Below are 20,495 nucleotides of genomic sequence, written 5' to 3'. Positions count from 1 at the left end.
GACCTCTTGCATACCCTTAACTCCAGGCTACTGATTGTATGATCCAGGTTCTTTCAATTTGGTAGTCAGTAGCTTACAATCTAGTTCTTTCAATTTGTTTTCTTGTTTTGAGTTGCTGGTTTTGTAATTAGACGTGCAGGACCATACAACATTGATTTTTATGTTCTTGAGTTAAATGTCTCACTAAGCTGCATTGATTTTTATGTTCTTTTTCTGCAGATGAGTTAAATGCCTCACTAGATGTGCATGGTTTTTGCTCAGTTCGATTGACGTTTAGCGGTTTTTGCTGGGATCTCGAGTTTGTATCAGTTTGTTGCTATATATCAGTTTGTATCAGTTTGTTGCTTGGAAGACGAGTTTGTATCAGTTTGTTGCTATCAAATTTAAGCTGTTTCTGTTTGTTGCTAGTTGACTGCTACTTTTTTTTTTGCTGTTTCTGTTTCTGTTTCCTGCTATGTATTCCCATCTTGATGTATTCTCATAATCTCAATTGCATCTCTTTTCTCATAATCTCTTCATGCATCTCTTAAATGGAACCATTCATTGTATGATCTTAGATTACAAGATAAAAAAAAGAGAGGAAAAACAACATAAATAGAATTTTATATATTGAAGTAATATTCAAATTTGACATCTCCATTGGGGCTAAAAATTGTCAAAATGTTGCTATATCAAATTTGCCATGTCATATGTCAAATTCAAATTTGACCAAAGCCAAATAACAAAGCCATTGAAGATGCTCTTAGAGGATGATGAATCTCCCAATCGCTCCAAAATAGGCATAGAATATAGGTGGTGTGTACGCTTGCCTTGCCCCAAGTGCTAAGTCATTAACTATGCCTTATGCATGCTCCTTGGCACATCATGACAGCTTGAATATCTTCTGAGCTTTTTTCTTTAAATTTCTCCATCCATCCTCTTGAGGCATGGGACATTACCAGACTTTGTCGATATTTTGTGGATGTCTCCCTACCGTGAACTATACTTCCTCTTCACAGTGTCAATGCTTGGGCGGAGGCTCCTCTTCAGTGGGAGCAAAAAGAATTCGGAGATGATAATTGTTTTAGGGCTTGCGTGTGTTGAATTTTTGGGATCTTTTGTGCTGTTTTTCATTAGTAGTAGATCTTTGTAGGAGCGTTTTTACTCATACCTCCAAGATCTTTTAGATCTTTGTATTAGCAAACTAGTTCAATCAAGGAGGTTAGAGGTTTTACGCTGCCACGTGGCTTTTTGAATTGAGAAAGTTGCCCATACCAACGAGATTGCATTGCCGTTGTTCGTCCCGACGAGATTTCGTAAAAGATGCAGTTGTTGAAGTTGCGTAATGTGGTGCCACTTATGAGGTCCACGCTAGAGGCATTGAGATATGCAATTTTCAAAGACACAGATAGGTCGACAACTAAGAGAGATATAGCACAACAGGAGAATCTCTACGAAATTTCACTGAAAACTTCAGGCATTTGGCAGAATTTCACTATTTTTAATGAAATATTGCAAATGAAAGAATACATATTTGCATCTCAAAAATAGACATTTATTGACATTCAATAAACAAATTGTTGTTACATAATAAGTTTTCATTGAATGTTTCATTGACAAATGTGACGAGTCATCAAAGACAGGTTGTGCTGAGGGGTCAATAGATTCGAATTATTGTAATAAAAATGGAGGGAGGCGTATGAAGTAATTTGCTTTTTTTGAAAAAACAAAACAAAATAGTCCCAACACATTATTTACCCGTGTCACATCACTTGATCAAAGATCATTACTCAAAGATACTCACATTCACAAGTAAAATTACATTTACACGAAATCTTTTTCTTGAAACTAAATTATTTCAGAAATAAATGACGTCTTAAAAACACTTTTGCCCGTTCGAAATTAATCAAAATAATTTCGAAATTCAAATTTACCTTTAACGTCATCATCTCTAGTCTTTTACCCCCCGCCACGTCACCCGAACCCAACAAAACACCCACGTGTCAAAATCACACCCCACCTACCCCTCTCTCTCTGTTCCCAATATAACGGCTTGCTCGCTCGCTCTGGTTTTCCCTCCCTCACGAAACTCTCACGCACTCAAAAGCGTTACACAGAAAATCTCAAGGGTCTCCATCGTCGTCTTCTAGCGAAAAGCACCACTCCCAAACCTCAACCGCACTGTGAAAATTTCTCCGGCGATAAGGTCAGTTCCTTTTTGCTCTCTATCGCTTTCACTCTCTCGCTTTCTAATTTTGGCTCACTGATTGTATCTCCGCTTTCATTTTCTCTGGAAACAAACAAATACTCCATCAATGCGAGCCTATCTTCCCCTCATGGCTTCGATTCTAAGCCTCTGTTAGTTTCTGCTTCGAAATGTATGTTAGGCTTGTGAGGAATTGTCTTGTTCTGATCTATTTTCTTGCTTTGTAAATGCAGATTAGAATGACGAAATCTGTAACTAGAGGATTAGAGACTGTTTGGCTGTAATTTTTTTTTTTTTTTTGGCTCCAGGATCAGTTCTGTTTGGTTAGAAACTGTAAAATTTTAAATTCTATGTATTTGATATTATAACTAGGGAGCTTACATTGATATAGAATGGAGTAAATATTTACAAGAAACTGGTTGAAATGCATGTGTCCTCGATTTTTTTCGTCTTTGAAAAGCAATGTTCAAAAGTTTGTTTGAAATCTGTTATTCGATAGAATGGTTTGGAATGTAGCTCGATTTGATTACCAAAACATAAGTGTGACCAGATGAGGTGAAAAGACAGTTTAACATGGTAACGTTCTTGAGCTTGAAAGGAGCAATTACTCATTTGGTTCTAATGCAAATGTATTGTTTCTAATCCAGTCGAGCAATTTCACTGGAGAATGTTAACTAAAATTCTTCACTTTGAAATGTCTCTATCCAAATGTGGACTTACACAATTTTTTTTCCATTTGCAGGCCAGTAGTTCACCATGTTCAGTCAGAGTAGCAGTAATCGGTTTTTGCAGATAGAAACAAAGTCTGGATGTTTTCTGCAGGAACTGCAGGTTCATCCCCCACAACCCTTTGAAAGTGAACAATCTAATCATGAATCACCTGAACTACTTCTATATGTCTTCAACCCTATTTTGCCTTCTTGTTTTTGTATTCAGAAAATATGGGATGAAGTAGGAGTGCCTAATGTTGAAAGGGATACAATGCTTTTAAAAATCGAGCAGCAGTGTGTGGATGTGTTTAGGACAAAAGTTGATGAGGCGGAACAGTGTAAAGCTCAACTGCAGCAAGCAATTGCTAATTGTGAAGCAGAGTTTCTAGACATATGTGCTGTTCTGGGTGAGAAACCACCAGATGTAAGTGACCGAGTCTTGTCCGGACTGAAGATTCCAATGATTTTGCTAGGATTTTAGTTGAAAGAGGTCTTGCCACTTGAGTCTTCTGACTATTGTCTACTGTATTTTCTTTGTTACCAAAACGACCTCTTAGTTGATTGGAACCCTTCACATTTTTCTTCTGGTGTCCACAGTTTGATCATAAGATCAGTGGAAGTTTGAAGAAAGAGTTTGAAATCATTATCCCACAATTGGAGGTCATGAAGAAGCGGAAAATTGAAAGGAAGGACCAATTTTTTTCTGTCTTGGATCAGTTACAGAGACTTTCGACTGAAATAAGCAGGTCCTTGGAAGATAATCTGTACAAAATGGTGGTGGAAGAGACTGACTTGTCCTTGAAAAGGCTAGCAGAACTACATAGGCAGTTGCTTGAATATCAAGATGAGAAGGTTTTGTATTCCCTTGAACTTGTTTGCTCCATCTCAAATTTACTTAGTTGTTCTTGCTGGAAAATTCATGCATTTATACTGAAAATAGTTCTGCATTTTGGATTCATTGAAGTATCTCGCTCTAAAACCAATGGTTATGATGAGAATAGCATTATTTGAAGACCTGTAACAGGCATCTTGTACTAAGTTGGGTATAGTTGCAATGCATCCATTTATTTTGAATGTAGTCTCAGATCCTCTTAATTGTGTTTCCCTCCTAATAAAGTTGAAGCTGCTTTACTATTTCTTCTATTCATACCATGCAGAGGAACCGTTTGAAGCTGATAATGGACCACATGAGCATGCTAAACTCTCTGTGCTTGGTTCTTGGTATGGATTTTAAACACACAATTCATGAAATCCACCCCACCTTAGATGATCTTAATGGAGAAAAAGACGTAACGAACAGCACAATCGAGGGTTTGGCTAATTCGGTTCAGATATTGAGAGAGGTCAAGATACAGAGATGGCAGAGGGTTAGTATGTGTGTACAGTAGATCTTGTATTTTTTTTTTCTTGGTGCAAAATTATTAAAATCAACATCTCTTTTTGTTAGCATCTCTAAACTTTGCCTTTGTACCAGCTTGAAATGTTCGCAAGTGCCCTCTTGGAGATGTGGAATCTGATGGATACACCCATGGAGGAGCAAAAGAAATTTCAGAATGTAACTAGTCGCATAGCTGCTTCAGAATCTGAAATCACTGAGCCTAACATTCTTTCTGTAGACCTTCTAAATGATGTGAGTATGTTATTTCAGTTCAGATATCTCGGATAAGGTGATATATGTTATGCTTTTTCATTGCATCTGCTCTATAGCAACATTTGGAGCAGAAATGTGTTTAACTAAATATATTAACTTTCTTTCTGCAGGTTGAAGCTGAAGTGTCAAAGTTGGAGCAGCTCAAGTCAAGTAAGCTCAAAGAGATCCTTCTGAAAAAGAAGTTGGAACTGGAGGAGGTATGCAGACAGTCTCACATGGTTACAGAAATACTGAGTGCTGCAGAATACTCAAATGAAGCTATAGAGTCTGGTAATTTCTTTCTTTCTTTGTTCTTTTAGGTTGTGTATATCACTACCGAAACTAATAGCAATGCTGTGGTAGCATTAAGATACGAGAGAGCTTCATTGTGAGTGAATGCCATAGTGATGTATTACCTTATAAAACTATTTCTTGGTCCATTGAATCATTAGTTTCTGATGTGAGAACTGCCATTACTTGTATAATTCATACGAAATATAAACTCACGAATCAGCAGCAGCAAACTCAATGTCAACTCATTAGCATATTTAATATGTTTAGGAGCTGTGGACCCTGCATGCCTGTTGGAACAAATTGAGCTTCAAATTGCAAGGGCAAAAGAGGAAGCTCTAAGCAGGAAAGAAATACTAGAAAAGATTGAAAAGTGGTTGGCTGCTTGTCAAGAAGAATCCTGGCTAGAGGAGTACAATAGGGTTGAGAATTCTATTCGTTTTTTCTTTTTGTCTTTTTCACATATTATTGTCCTCTCCGTTTCACTTTGTCAATACTAACCACTTAAAACCGTTAAGGAATACATCGCACTTCATTCTCCTTCCATGTTGTGTGCTTTCAGGATGATAATCGCTATACAGCAGGAAGAGGTGCTCATCTTACTTTGAAACGTGCAGAAAAAGCGCGTGTTTTAGTAAACAAAATTCCCGGTAAAGACTTGGTTAAATGACAAATTGTAATTTGCATGGGATCCTTTTGATTATAGCATGCAGAGAAGATGTATATATTTGTGTTCCATGTCATGCCTTTATTTGCTATAGTGAATCAAACTGTCAGTTGTTTCATAGGTATATGTCTCATTCACATAGCAATACACACTTACACGCTGAAGATATGACAATTGCATATATGCAGCTCTTAGACTTTATGTACCACTAGTGTATCGGGAAACAGGAAAGCAAGGGTATTAGCAATTTCTTGTATAAACGGGTTGTTAGTAACTTATGTTGAACTTAAAATTAGTACCAGAGTGAATTTTATATTTCCTCAAGTTCTTTGTTTGAAATGGTTAATGGAGCAGCAATGGTGGAAACATTAACTTCAAAAGCCACAGGTTGGGAAAAAGAAAGAGGACTAGAATTCTTGTACGATGGTGTAAGTACTTTCAAAGTTAGACCAATTGGTAAAAGTTATTCAAATTGTGGTTTAGGGTTAGTCATATTCACATGGTGTTTGATATCAAACAAATTTATGTCCTATCTGTTGTGCAGAGCGAATTGCTATCAATGCTCAAACAATATAGCATGCTAAGGCAAGAGAAAGAGCAAGAAAAGCAAAGACACAGAGTATGGACCTTACTATTCTATATGTCAAATTCTAGATTTTTCTTTTCTAGTTTTCCTAGTTCTTGAATTTCTTCTCTTGCATTCTAGGACCACAAAAAATTTCAAGGACAACTGCTAGCTGAGAAGGAAGTACTTTATGGGTCAAAACACAGTGCATCTAAGAGTGGGAAGAAGGTTTCCGATCGAAAAATGTCTCTTGGTGGGCCATTAATGCGAAACCAGAAGATTGAGAAAGCTGCTCTACATGTCCTCCACCCTATAAAGAAGGGTGACTCTCTCAATCAAAGGAGCTCTCACCAGCAATACAGTGGAGTAGAAGCTCTATCCTTTGGTACAATTTAGAAATTTATTATCCCAATTATTGGACTGAATTTACTAAAACATAATTTAACATACTGAAAAGGTGAAAATGAAAAACATATGCTGCTTAAAGAAATTTTCACTACCTTTCAATGTCTCTATGACCAAGTGCCACAAAATATGTGTAGGGAGGAGAGGCTCAGAGTTTTCTGGTCATTCAGTGAAGAACCAACCATCCACTGCTGCAAAGGCTCGTGAGATGGAATCGCCATTGATTCGGAAACCCCTTTCTCCTGTCTCTTCCAAAGTGTCATCGAAGGCCAACACTCTAAATTTCCTTGAAGATCAGAAAAGACAACAGAAGAAAAACATCGAATCAGTACATCTTTTTAAAGAAGTCCCCATCATGTCACCTTCCATTGAAGCAGTACCTCTTTTCAGTGAAGTGCCCATCATGACCCCTTCCAAGCCAATAATCGTCAATGATGAAGAGAACAGTACCCCCAAGACAATGCCAATTCAAGTGCCTCCCACTCCTTCAACAATATTAGTTCATACACTGACAGCCACACCAGCTACACCTTTCACCTCTGGTGCTCACAACAAGTTTGAGAAATCTGGTCGACAAGTTGAATACTCGTTCGAGGAGGTGAGAGCTGGTTTCAACCGTCCTAAATCATACAATGCAGGCAGTTAGGAATGGTCCTAGTGGTAGCGGAACACACTGACTAGTTTTCTGATATAATAAAGAATTAAAGAGTTATGTTAGATCGCATTGTAGGCATAAATGAGTCGCTCTTGTTAAGAGATGTGATCTATAATGTGGTACAAATAGTTTCGTTGTACAACAAACTCTATTGCTCATCATACCAGAAGAGTTTGACATTATGTTGCTAAGAACAGAGAAATGTGGTGTTTGGATAATTCATGCTACATTGGATTGCATTGTATTAGAGTTTGATACCATTCTTTATTCTTTCTCAATAGATCATCTAATGAGAGATATGAACTTGCAACCTTTTATGACTATGGAGAAATATCACTTACAAGTTTTGTTCGACTGCCTCCATTTGTTGTCTGCTTTAACGAATTCGCTTGCCACCTTTAATGGACTGCCTCAACTGTTTTGGTCAATTGATTTCTACCTATTATATATAGAGAACAAACTTAAACTGTAGTTTTTATAGGAAAAACTAAGGGTTGAACTATTTAAACCCAACAAATTTCTAAGTGTACCCAGCCCTAATATTTTTAATTTACTATTTCCAATTTTACCCCCATTTTAAAAATATTTGTATTTCATTGTCAACACTCATCTTCTCTCTCACACACCCGATTTGAAAGCTACCCAAATTCATTAACACAGGAGTCAGTATGTTTGCAAGACCTCTTGTACACATAGTATATAAATCTATTTGCAATATATTAAAAGCATAAAAGGAAGAGGATTAGCTTCATCAATTGGTGTAGATTTGATATACGGAGTTCTTAGTCTCCATACTAATTGAACGAATTCAGGCAAGCAGAACTCTCTGTGGTAACTGGCATTTATATCTATCAATTGGTATCAAAATGATAATTAATATTCGTGTATCCAAATCTGAAGGTATATGAGGATTTCAATAAGCAAGAGTGCAGGGTGTAAATTCCAATAAGCAACAGCACAATCATATATGCAAGATTGCAGAATGGGCCGCGAGAGAGCAGAGAGCAACGATTACCAGGAACAAAAGAAATTGGTCATTTGTTCAAGATACCTGCAAAATTTGGAGAAAACAACTATGAAAAAAAGTTAACCCAAAATCTACGCTAAATGACACCCAAATAAGCAACAGCACAATCATATATGCAAGATTGCGAGAGTATGGCGCTTGCAGAATGGGCCACGCTCGCGCGTGCGAGAGTTCATTCCATTTGAGTGGGAATGCAATGGATCGAATATCGATTTTGCAGTTAAATTTAATGTGCTTGGGAAAAACAAAAATGTTGGCGCAGGCGTAAACATAGACTTTTCCTCTTATGGGACAGAAAACAAATGAAAGGAAGATTGCGAATATGTGAAAGCATGTTTGTGATTCCCTCTAACTTTTCAATGGAAAAAATCAAAAATTAATTCAAAAGATATATAATTTGACCTCGTAGAACATAGACCGAAATGAGGAAAATCAAATAGCATATATATATATATATATATATATATATATATATTTATATATATTAATTTTTCAATAGATGCGGCCAAATTGAGTTGATTTAAGCTCAAATGCAAGAAACAGCTGTAAGTCTAATGCGGCCATGTTGAGTTGCTCCTTTCTCTACAGCTTAGTTTTCTCCCCACCTTCTAATTTTCCTTGCTTCTTCGCCGAAGTGTTCTCCTCAGACTCATTTTCACTCTCTTTTGCTTTTTCTTCCTTAACTTCTTCTAACATTATGGAGCCATGCCTAAATAGTTGCACTTGATAATAAAAGTATCAAGATTTAAAAATGAAATAGGAAAACAACAGTAGGGGGCATCAGAAAATAAACAACAAACGGAAAAATAAATTGAACATACTGAAAATTTACCAAAACAAAAACTGCATTTAAGAAAGGGAAACAAAAACCGAAGCAGTATTCTAATAGGCAATCTGATAGTAAAATTGATAAAGGAACTTGAAGCTTCCACTCAACTTTTCCTTGCATCTTCACTCAAGCTTACACCCATAGATCACTTAATCCTAGTACATCAGTTTACCTCAACAAAAAAGGGTGGATTCTACAAACTGAAGTTCGAAAGTCACATCTTGCAATCCACCCAAGAATAATAAAAATTTCAAGCATTGTGTTTAACCAAACAAATTATGATATTTTGAAACACTTTTGACTAAAATTCAAAACTAAAGAATTGATGTTCCAAAGTGCTAATAATCATATTATACATCTATTGATCGTGTAATGAAACAATAGGAAGCAAATTCAAAATCCAAAACTAAAATTGATGACAATATGAAGCCTATTACACGTTTACTGCCAAAGTTAAGCAAAAAAAAGAAAAAAAAATTAACCGAAAGTAATACAACACTATAGGAAAGTATAATATTGCAGTTAATACGGTTGAAAAGGTAATCCGTACACAGAGCCATTTATAGAACAGATGAAAGAAAATCAAAGATTTACCATTCCTGGATGCGGTCTGTGTCTTAAGAGTTTCAGTATCAATCTCAAATAGTACCTGCTCTGCTTGAAAGCGACGAAAAACAAAACAAAAACTTTGATATCACTTGAGCCTGATTTTCCAAATAACTCAAGGTTATGCAAACTCATTTTCACTCTCTTTTGCTTTTTCTTCCTTGATCACCCCATTTACCTAAAACTTCAGGTGATATAACTCTGCATACAAAAACAAATCAAATTGCCTAAGTGAAATTCAGGCCATCTTTCAAAATGGCAATCATCCAAAATTGAGATCCATCTGCTAAATCCATGAGATAAGATATTAGATGGAAAGAGAGTTGGTCTTATCCTTAATCAAAGAAGAGACAGTAGCTATATCTTTGCAGTAGAGATCGACCTGGGGAATAAAGGAAGTTGTTAGTACGCGACCTTTTTTTAAACCACAAAATCATCATCCAAAACATCACTAGCCTATTCATCAAAGAAAACAGCAATCTGCCAATCTCATACATCCCAACTTATCTTTTAAAAGATTAAACAAAATTAAACTCCAAGCAATGAACTCACCTGGTCTGAACTCCCCTTATTACTCCAAGCAATGAACTCACCTGGTCTGAACCCCTATAATTTCAAATCTTCAACACCTTAACCCAAATCCCTTGATTATTCGGCTCAAACTTTAATTTGCAACTTTGCATAAAGATGACCCCTGAAACATTAAAAAATACGACAAAATTAATCCAACCCTTTCATCCAGATCAATTGCAATACCACACTAAAAAAGTAAAAACCCAATTAAAAAGTAACAGCAACAGAAAAATAGGAGTTACAGACTAAGCAAAAGTAAGTTGGAATTCATGTACATAAACCTACCTGACTTGTTTCCTTCTTCAGTTGCCTGATTTCTCTTCTATTTAGGGGGCCTCCAATTACTTATATCGTGCAAACTGCTACGGGCAGTTGAAAACTTGAAATCGAACGTGCGTGAAAAGTTTTCCAGGTTTTCTAACTTTTATTTTTTATTTTCTATAGAGTGTTTTACTTTATTAACCCTTGCAGATATTTTTCTCTATGATCCAACTTCATTCTAGTTATGGATATTTTTGGTACTTAAAAAATTGGTGAAGCCTTTGACACCAAAAAGATGGCCTGGCTTTATAGTAGTGACCGAGTCGATGAATATGATTGTTCGGAGAATGTGACTTGGAAGTTTTTTGAATTTAACAGATTTTGGTTGCATAGAAAATTTCTTTTTTGTGGAAATTTTTTTATTTATAATAATTATTATTTTTGTGCTAAATTGTAATATTGAGTTACTTGTACTTTGCATGGGCAATGAAACTCTGAAGCCGAGAGTCATGAATTGTTAGACTAATGTGAGACATGTTGTAAATAGTGATTAATATAATGACTTATGAACAACTATTTGAATGAACCAATACGAGAGAAAGATCAATATCTTTGAACAATTGCAAAACTGGGTTGAGTTAGCTAGCGTACGTTCATGAATACTGTTTAAGAGTTATGCTAAACCATTCTTACAATACTAGTTTGCACACCTAACCGCAGTCACCCACATACCTGAGCACACTCACTCATAGGGTATATATGTTTGGGATTGTTTTCCAAAAGAACTTTTGAATTAATTTTAAAGATTTCCAAAAAAAAAAAAAACTATAAATATACAAAAATTCAAAAATAAATAAATAAATACAAGTAAAACAAAAAGGGAATGTGTTTTGTGTGAGTTTTTTTTTTTTTTTTTGAATAAGGGAATTATCTTCATATAATAGAAAGACTCAAAAAGTCGATTACAATCGTATTGTAATACATCCAGAAAAGTTGTAGGAGTATTAACAAATGATTTGAAATTTGTGCTAGCCTCAAGCCAGAGCGGCCATTACATACCCTTCCGCTATCATCTAAGGATAAGACAAGAAGATGTGGTAGTACCCACGATGGTACATAGAGATAGGTCCACTAATTGAACAACCAGTGCTCCGCCAATACTAAATAGCTTGAATCCTCCTTTAGTACTACTCCAAAAGATTCGCTAGTACCAATAATATTAAGGTAAACATATTTTGCTGGATCGACACCACCCGGATCCCATATTCGAAATCCTAGAGAATAGGATTCCATCAGATTGACCCATAAAAGAGCCCAGGTCCACCTTTGAGCCCACTGTTGAGCCCACCTCCAGGCCCTTAGCCTTGGCCTCCAACTCTCTTTGGGCTCCCAATCTGATATGGGCCCCAGAAATTATTTTGGCACCCAACAAGAACTAGGCACCACGGCCTTTCTGTCTCCGGCGTTTGTCTCGGTCACGACCACCACCGCCGGCATGCGACTAGTAGACCACTCCGATGAGCTCGCAGATCGGAGCGCCTCTCCGGCAGGATCCACTTTCCAGACCATCACCAACATCCTCACCTTCATTCGACCAACAGATTGGTGGTCGATGATGCTCTCCAAAACATCCCTAGATCGAGGCTCCGATTGGATCGTCGCTCCAACTGGGCGGTCGGCCTCCATCTTCACACCATGGGGTGCTTTGGTCAGCACCATCCCCTTTACAAGGTTCGTCGCCACTCTTCTCCGAGTACAAAGGCCATGGTTGTACCCCAATCGGATCGCCTGTATCTCCTCCTTCAGTCGCTTCCTGCCTGGCCTGGATCGAATCCGATCTTCCGCCATCTTGCTCAAGAATGCAGCGGTACCCCCTGTCACGCCCCCAAATCCAAGGCCAATATTGTACTGAAATATGGCTCGTGAATTTGTGACGTGAGTCAAAACAAATACAATTTTCTTCTTGAATAAATCAACAGGAAGTAAAAGAAATTATATACATGTTTGAATAGTACTTTTATTAGAAAACAAATATCGGTAATATATTTACATAACCAAAGTTAAGTAAAATTCGAATCAGTACAGGTATTTACTAGAAATAGTAGTAGAAAAATATTATTTTATCTAGTAGGTTCATCCCGTTTCCCCAAGCATCTACTCAATACCTGAAAACAAGAAGGTGTAGCATCATGAGCAACACAAGCCCAGTAAGTACACAACTTACATTCTTATATTAATGTGTCTTATAAGAAATCAAAACTGAACAACCAATTAAAATGTACCAAGAACCATTTATATGTTCATACAAATTCTTAAATATGTATATATATACACACAATACATACACACACATATATACAAATATATTCATTCGTGTGAATGGTTTGGTAATAAATCACATAGTCACATCTTCTTATCAAACCAACAAATATTGCAGCATTAATATGTGAAATAAACTTTAAGCAATACATGCTTGATTCTCTTTTCACTTAGCACCATCACATATTAAAAATATATCATAGATAGATATTTGATCAAAATAATATAAGTACACTTCTCTTTTTAGTGAATTTTCAGATTAACTGGTAACAAATCATAAATCCACGTGCTAGGGTCCATAATACCAAAGCACGGGTAAGCCGTAGCATACCAAGGACACTACCAAAGTATGTATACTCAAAGTAAGCACCCTTCCTAAGAGTATAATAGTGCACTATCTGAAGGGACTAGGGCCCACAGCTTAACAACCACGAAGCACAACCACGAAGCAGAACCACGAAGCACAATCACGAAGCATTACCACGAAGCACCAAAACACATTTACCAGTAATTCACTTAAGCACGGGGTTGTTGTAATCACCCGGCTTCACAATTGTACTTTTCAGACATAATCAAATTCACAACATACAATCTTTATGAATTATAGATCGTAATATATGTATATGTACACACACATATAGATACATATACTTAGGAATAATCTCATATGAAAACATGTGTAACATAATTGTATAACACAAATAAGTAAATTCACTAGCAAACAACATAATTAAAAAGAAGCTTATACATAATTGAAATCAAGTAAAATAGGTAATAATAAAGCACAAGCATTAAATAAGTAACTATAAACAATTTAACAAAATTATATTATAGTTAGTATAAACATTAAAAAGAAGCTTATACATAATTGAAATCAAGTAAAATAGGTAATAATAAAGCACAAGCATTAAATAAGTAACTATAAACAATTTAACAAAATTATATTATAGTTAGTATAAACATTAAAAAGAAGCTTATACATAATTGAAATCAAGTAAAATAGGTAATAATAAAGCACAAGCATTAAATAAGTAACTATAAACAATTTAACAAAATTATATTATAGTTAGTATTTCAGTCCTTATGTCCAAATCCATTGAAGTTCATCAACCATGTTCATGTTTCTCCGATTAGAGTCATCAAACTTCAAGATGTGTTATGTTGTCCATCACAAGTCCGAATTAGTCAAATGAGTACACCATTTCAAAGGGTTTTTCACAAGGAATCTAATGGAATAAGTCATGTAGTCCAAACCAGAGTGATATAGTCCAGAAATGGTGAAGAACCATAACAGTGCAGAAACCGATATTTTTGATACTGTCCTTTGATGTCTAAGTAATTACGTACTGTGTATTTTACCATTACTTCTCAAACTCTCCAGATCAGAAGTAGAGATCCTAAGCTTCAAATTTATATAAAGTTTGTAGAAAATGGATAAGAAATGAGTGAGATATGAATTTTTGAAGTTGTGATGGCTGTATGAGATTTCCAGCAAGTTTAAAAGTTGAAAACTTTGATTAGCCATAACTTCTTCATTTCTTAACCTTTTTTAGTGATTCAAAAGCCTAAATTGAAGAACTTTTGATGAGGAATTTAATACTGTAAATAGTTTTAACAAAACAGATTTTGTTATATACGAAAATACTGGTTTGCAGCAAAGCAGATCCTTTTCCATCTTATCATTGATTATGTAGTTTGATAAATCTTTAAGACAAAAGAGCATAAAAATGTATTCATGTACTTACTTAAGAAACTCAGGGGTGAGGTGAAGATTTTGGTCTTGAATTCAAGCTTGGACTTCTTTAAGAAAAACAAAGGGAGCTTCTAAAGAGAAAAAGGATGAAGGATTTGTGTGGGAATCTTGAGTTTTCTCTACAACTAAGGAGGCTTCAAATCAGTTTTGCACTTGATTTTTAAGCTTGTAGGAAATATGATAGAGATCATGTGTTTATATAGGCTAGAATTAAGCATAAAATAAGTAAGTGACAAATTATTATAAGGTGAGTGACTAATTACTATTTAGGTTGAATGATTAAAATGATAAGATAAAATTAAAAAAAGTAATAAAAGAAAGAAAGCATAAATCCACTTGCTAAATATATATATATATATATATATGTGTGTGTGTGTGTGTGTGTGTATATATATGTATGTATGTAACACACACATATCCATATGCACATTTACCCAAAGTAATAAGTAAAGAACTTTAGTGCTTTCTTAAGGTAAAAAAAAATACAATAATTAATACTAAAATGTCATGCATCACAAAAATAACATAGATGAGAGTCTTGAGCTTAATAACAAAGATTTTTCGAATATAGTTAATAATATAGTGTTCTATAGTTGACACTAATTTTCGGTTTATTACACCCCCGTATTTTGTTCCAAACTCATTTTGATAATTCTCAATGGAGACAATAATTGAATGAAAGTTCGTCGAACAAAGTCGCCGTTGGATTGCCGCGATGAGGCAGCGAGGGGCAGAGAGGGCCGATCTGCGTGGTGTTGGCGTTGTGCGCCATTGATAGAGTCCCCGGCCATGGTGGCTAGGGTTTAGTAAAGATAGAGAGAGGCGGAGAGCCATAATTGCTTTGTTTTGTGTGAGTTTTAAAAGCACTTGAAAGTGATTTAAGAAGCATTTGACAAATGTTTCCTTGTATAAAAGTGTTTTTATAAAATTTATAAAGGTTTTGTAAGCATTTCATAAGCAATTTCATACCTTCTCTCTATGTCATGCATATCTCCTAATACCACACACCCACTCGACTAAAACAGAAGACCTCTACAACTTAATATAACCGATGTAAAATTAAAATTTAGAATTACCTCACCTAAAAAGCTTAAAATTTAAAATAACCTCACCCTTCCTTCATCCTTAAATGCTCCCTAGTTCGTATGAGCCTTAGTCATTATCACTTTATCTACATTGGTCCTACTAATGAGCTTTTCCCATTACTAAACTTGTGAAGTTTTAGCTCCCAAACATCAATCTCACATGTCAACACACTCAAAATTTTAAGCACTATTATCACTGGACGTCCATTACAAGTTGTAGAAATATCAGTCTTTGAAAACATATATATTAGAGTGCTTCCCTTGAAAGATCTTGGGCCTAGTAATTAGAAAGGAGGATCATGCTAAACCACCAAAGGAATGCCTATTAGTCAACGAGAATTCCACCCCAATAGTTACATTTAGAAAAATGGGAAAAAAATAAATGTAAGGACTACATTCAGTTTAGTCCCTTAAATTTTAGGGTTAAAATCAATTTGGTCTCTGACTTTTTTTTCAAGGGAAGTGCTATATACACATGCAGCTGAGTGTGTGTTAGCCACACTCAGCCATCTGTTATTTTTTCATTTGATAAAGAAATAAAGCAGCAACAGATCTCTCTCTCCTCATATACCATATTCTTTCGGTCTATTTTACCCTTTGTCTCCCTCTCATGTGCCAAAATTTCTTCGGCCTAATTCTCTCTTCTCTCTCCTCTTTCTCTCTTCCTACCCAGAACAAAATCCTCAGCAAATTTTCATCTTTCATTGCCTTCTCTCTTCTAAATTCTAATTTTGTGCCTTCTCTTTAAGCAAGATTAAATCTTTGTCATAAGGCTAACAAGCCTGAACCAACCACGCAAGTATGAAGCAGAGCTCAAATTTTAAAAATTGTCGTTTGAGTGATCTGGGGTGGTTGGATCCGAGACCCAGATCGGAATTCATGGCGAAATTCTTTGGATCAAAAATGAAAATCAGAGCGAAACTTTGAATGAGATCGAGACGAGTGCTGGGTTTTCCTTTTCATATAATTTTGTTTTCTTTTTGAAGAAAAAAATCAGAATAATTTTTAGGGGAGAAGGCTTGTTGACGAACAACTAGGCGTATGGGGGCGGGGTAGGTAGCGGCACTACATGAGGTTTGATGAAGTCGGAGGGAGTGGTGGTGGAGGCAGAGTTGGCTCTGAGACACAGAGGGTAAAATTGACCCAGAAAAAAAGCACATGAGGAGAGAGAAGTTTGGTGACTGCTTTATAATGAAAAAGTGACAGATGGCTGAGTGTGGCTAACACACACTCAGCTGCGTGTTTATATAGCATTCCCCTTTTTTCAATCACGATGGTCCTTGATATTCCAAATTGCATCAATCGAGTCCCAAATTTGAAATTGGCTCGAAAGATGACGTCACTTGCTGAGTTGGAGCAGACATAGGGGCCCATTTTTCAGCCATTGACCCCATAAGAAGGGTAAATTCCTAAAATAACCTTTGAAGCTAAATTCATAAAAAATAAAAATAAAAAAAAGATCTCTCTCTCAAACTCTCTCTGCGAACTCTTTCTTTCATACATAAACCCAGAAGCATCAGAGCTTCTGACCCGAAAGCAACCTGGCGACCCGATTTCTCTCTCCTCCGGCATCTCCGACTGGAAAACTGGTCATGTTCAGACCACCTCGCTGTTGCCGTCATATTTCTAGCACTGGTTTGATCGATCGTTCACCGGCTGTGAAGGAAGAATCGACCCCAAGTAGTTTTTACATCTCGAGCGGTCTTCGACTACTCCGACCACTTCCCGATGGCGCACTAGTTGCGTTTGGATCGTCTTATCATCCCCTCCCTCCTTGTAGTCACTATTGATCCATCTGTGGAGCAAATAGAGAGAATCGAAGCTCGAAATGTTTAAATTTTCTGGCGGTGTATCTGCAATTTCCGGCGATCTTCAGGGTTGTGTAAGGTATGAAAATCAATCTCCTCTCCAAGCTTACATGATGGTATCACTGGATTTTAAATTCGATCGAGTTTTGACGGATTGTGTTTTTGGGTGTTTACGGGTACCATCGGAACCGCCGTCCTCGACTGCTTTTCTAGGCTTCTTGGTTAATTGCGAAGTCGAAGAGGTTCTGGGTGTAGAGAGAAGATTTGGGGGCTAGCCATTTTAGTTTGGGCTTTTTGCTGGTGAAGCTCCAGTCCAGATTGAAGGGTGACACTGTTGTGGTCGTTTTGCACAGGAGAAGGTGCTAGGAGAGAGGGGAGAGAGAGAGAGAGGGAGAGACTGTTTGGAGTGGGGCGGTGCTTTACATTGGGGTGGTCGGTTGGAATTGGAGGCTGTTGAGACAGAAGGATGGGAGTGTGATCGGAAGAAGAAAGGTGGGTTTGGAATTGGGGATGGAAGGGGAAATGTCCATTTTACCCTTCTCAGCGGGTCAAAGGCTGAAAAATGGGCCCTTATGTTGGCTCTAACTCAGCAAGTGACGTCATCTTTTGAACCAATTTCAAATTTTGGACTCGATTGATGCAATTTGGAAAATCAAGGACCATCATGATTAAAAAAAAAAAATTAAGGACCAAACTGATTTTAGCCCTAAAGTTCAAGGGACTAAACCGAATTTAGTCCTAAATACAGTTTATATTATCAATTTTTTTTTTCAAGTTCTCACTAAGAGTTTATTTGATACCTTTTGGTCCATAATGATTTAAGTTTAATAAAATATGGGAGCATGTCGACTCTTAGTGAGAACTTGAAAAAAAAAATTGATAAAAATAGTGAAAAAGGGGATAAAGTTACACATAAATTAGAATTGACAAAAATGTGGATCTATAATTTGGTTTTATTGACATGTCATGTCCAATGCATCAACATAATTTACCATTTGAAATTTTTAACGTGGCAAACACAATCAACATTTGACAAGTGTCTAAAATTGACGGATGGATACATATGTATGGGTATAGATACGTGAATAAGCTAAGGTTACACACTAAATGAAATTGACAAAAACGTGGACTAATAAACCGATTTTATAGATGTGACATGTCCAATGCATTTATAATGTACCTTTTAAAATTTTTAACGTGGCAGACGCAATCAATATTTGGCTAGTGTCTAAAAGTGATAGATGAATAAATATGTGTAGGTATAACTACATGAACAGGCTAAGGTTACACACATGACAGAATTGACAAAAAAGTGTACCAATAAATCGGTTTTATTGATGTGTCATGTCCAATGCATTAATATAATTCACCTCTTAAATTTTTTAATGTGTCAGACACAATTAACATTTGGCGAGTGTCTAAAATTGACAGATGGATAAATATGTGTGAGTATAGATACATGTATAGGCTAAGGTTACACATAAGATAAAATTGACAAAAACGTGGACCAATAAACTTGTATTATATATTGACGTGCCATATCCAACGCATTAATACAATTTACCTTTTTGAAATTTTTTCACAATAAACATTTGACAAGTGTCTAAAAGTGACAGATGGATACAAATGTGTGGGTATAGATATGTGAATAGGCTAAGGTTACACACAAGACGGAATTGACAAAAACGTGGACTAATAAACCGATTTTATTAATGTGTCATTTCCAATGCATCAATATAACTTACCTTTTAAATTTTTTAACGTGGCAGACACAATTAACATTTGACAATTGTATAAAAGTGATAGATGGATAAATATGTGTGGGTATAGATAGGTGAATAGTAGGGCTAGGATCAGGCCGAGCCCGTGTAAAATTTGATGGGCCTGAGTTATGACCATTTTTTTTCGAGCCGGCTTTTCTGGGCTTTCGGGCCCAAAAACCTGATTAGGGGGAAGAAAAAAAAATAACAACAGCTAACTGAAAAAGTGAAACAAAATGAACAAGAACAAGTTCCAAACTTCTAGTTTTCCACATTCCAACAATTCAAGTGAAACAAAATGAACAAGAATAAGTTCCAAACTTCCAGTTTTCCACATTCCAGCAATTCAAAGTCCAACTGAACAAGATCCACATTCCAACATAACAAATTGCAGATTAAAATCTTTAGAAGCTGCTTTTCTTCTTTTCGCTCTTCTTCATAAGCTAGAACAATTTCTTTCGCCATCGTCGAATCATCAGTGGCCATATTCAGAGTATGAGACTATGCATGATTGACTGAAGCTGAGGAGGAAAAAAAAAATCGAAAACAGTATCAACACTAAAAACTAAAGCATAAATTCAACAACTTGGAAACAACAAAAAATAAAAACAAAACACCAAAATTTTGTGTCAATTATACAAAATCGCACTAGATGCATTCACTTTCGAAGAAAAATTGCAGAGAATAGCAGAACCAGAAAGTTATTGAATTTTTTTTTGAAATATTCTAAATCCTGTATCACGCAACAAACAAATTTATCACAGACCCACAACAAGAAAGATCATCACGGACCCACATCACCAAGATCAGTTAAAAACCCTAAAACAATTACAAAAAAAGAAGAAAAAAAGAGCAAGATTTATAGAAAGAGGGAGAGATTGGAGCTATGCGTACCACAGTGGTGGTGTTGTCCTCCACGTCGGATAACGGCGCTATAGACCTTCCAGGTGATAGCAGACGGTGCAAACCTTGACCTTCCCCGAATCCCAGCAGCCAAAATTGATAGCAGACCTTCCTCGCATACCAATCTTCTCACGGAGTCATGGCCATGAAAGATTGAAAGGAAATCGCAACAATTTCACAATTTGGGATATTGGAAGAGGTGGTTTCGAATTCAATCCCAACAATGAAGAGAAGGTTTTACTTACAGTGGGTCAGAGAGATCGAACGGGCGAGGGTGGTCGGCGGTAGAAGCGGCGACAGGGTGGGTCGGCCGTTCAACAAAAATGGTGGCCGAAAGGGAGAGAGAGAGAGAGTGAGTCAAAGAAACTCAAGAAAGGCGTCGCTGAGACTGAGGGAGTGAGGCTAAGGTATTAAGAGCAAGTTTACTCGTTGGGTCACCAGGTCACCCACTATTCACTACTTT

At 36.4% G+C, this 20,495-nt stretch overlaps 1 protein-coding gene across 1 annotated transcript; it reads left to right on the top strand.

Moving 5' to 3' along the window:
• Positions 1-2,064: 2,064 nt before the first annotated feature.
• LOC112167453 (65-kDa microtubule-associated protein 9) lies at positions 2,065-7,289 on the top strand. Its single transcript, XM_024304485.2, has 13 exons — positions 2,065-2,185; positions 2,928-3,016; positions 3,122-3,319; positions 3,493-3,747; positions 4,053-4,262; positions 4,370-4,525; positions 4,657-4,816; positions 5,087-5,238; positions 5,379-5,466; positions 5,838-5,911; positions 6,028-6,102; positions 6,190-6,433; positions 6,591-7,289. Exons 2-13 carry the CDS (start codon positions 2,942-2,944, stop codon positions 7,097-7,099), a joined length of 2,196 nt encoding a protein of 731 aa, XP_024160253.2. The 5' UTR covers positions 2,065-2,185; positions 2,928-2,941; the 3' UTR covers positions 7,100-7,289.
• Positions 7,290-20,495: the final 13,206 nt, after the last annotated feature.

This window comes from Rosa chinensis, chromosome 1, assembly GCF_002994745.2.
Source record: "Rosa chinensis cultivar Old Blush chromosome 1, RchiOBHm-V2, whole genome shotgun sequence".
In the NCBI taxonomy this organism is placed as follows: Eukaryota; Viridiplantae; Streptophyta; class Magnoliopsida; order Rosales; family Rosaceae; genus Rosa; species Rosa chinensis.
This window is presented reverse-complemented; position numbering and strand designations above follow the sequence as displayed.

Coding starts and splice junctions, on each gene's coding strand:
- LOC112167453 (XM_024304485.2), top strand. CDS start 2,942: ATGTTCAGTCAGAGTAGCAGTAATCGGTTTTTGCAGATAGAAACAAAG. Junction 4,263..4,369: donor AGATACAGAGATGGCAGAGG/GTTAGTATGTGT, acceptor CCTTTGTACCAG/CTTGAAATGTTCGCAAGTGC. Junction 5,467..5,837: donor TTTAGTAAACAAAATTCCCG/GTAAAGACTTGG, acceptor TTAATGGAGCAG/CAATGGTGGAAACATTAACT.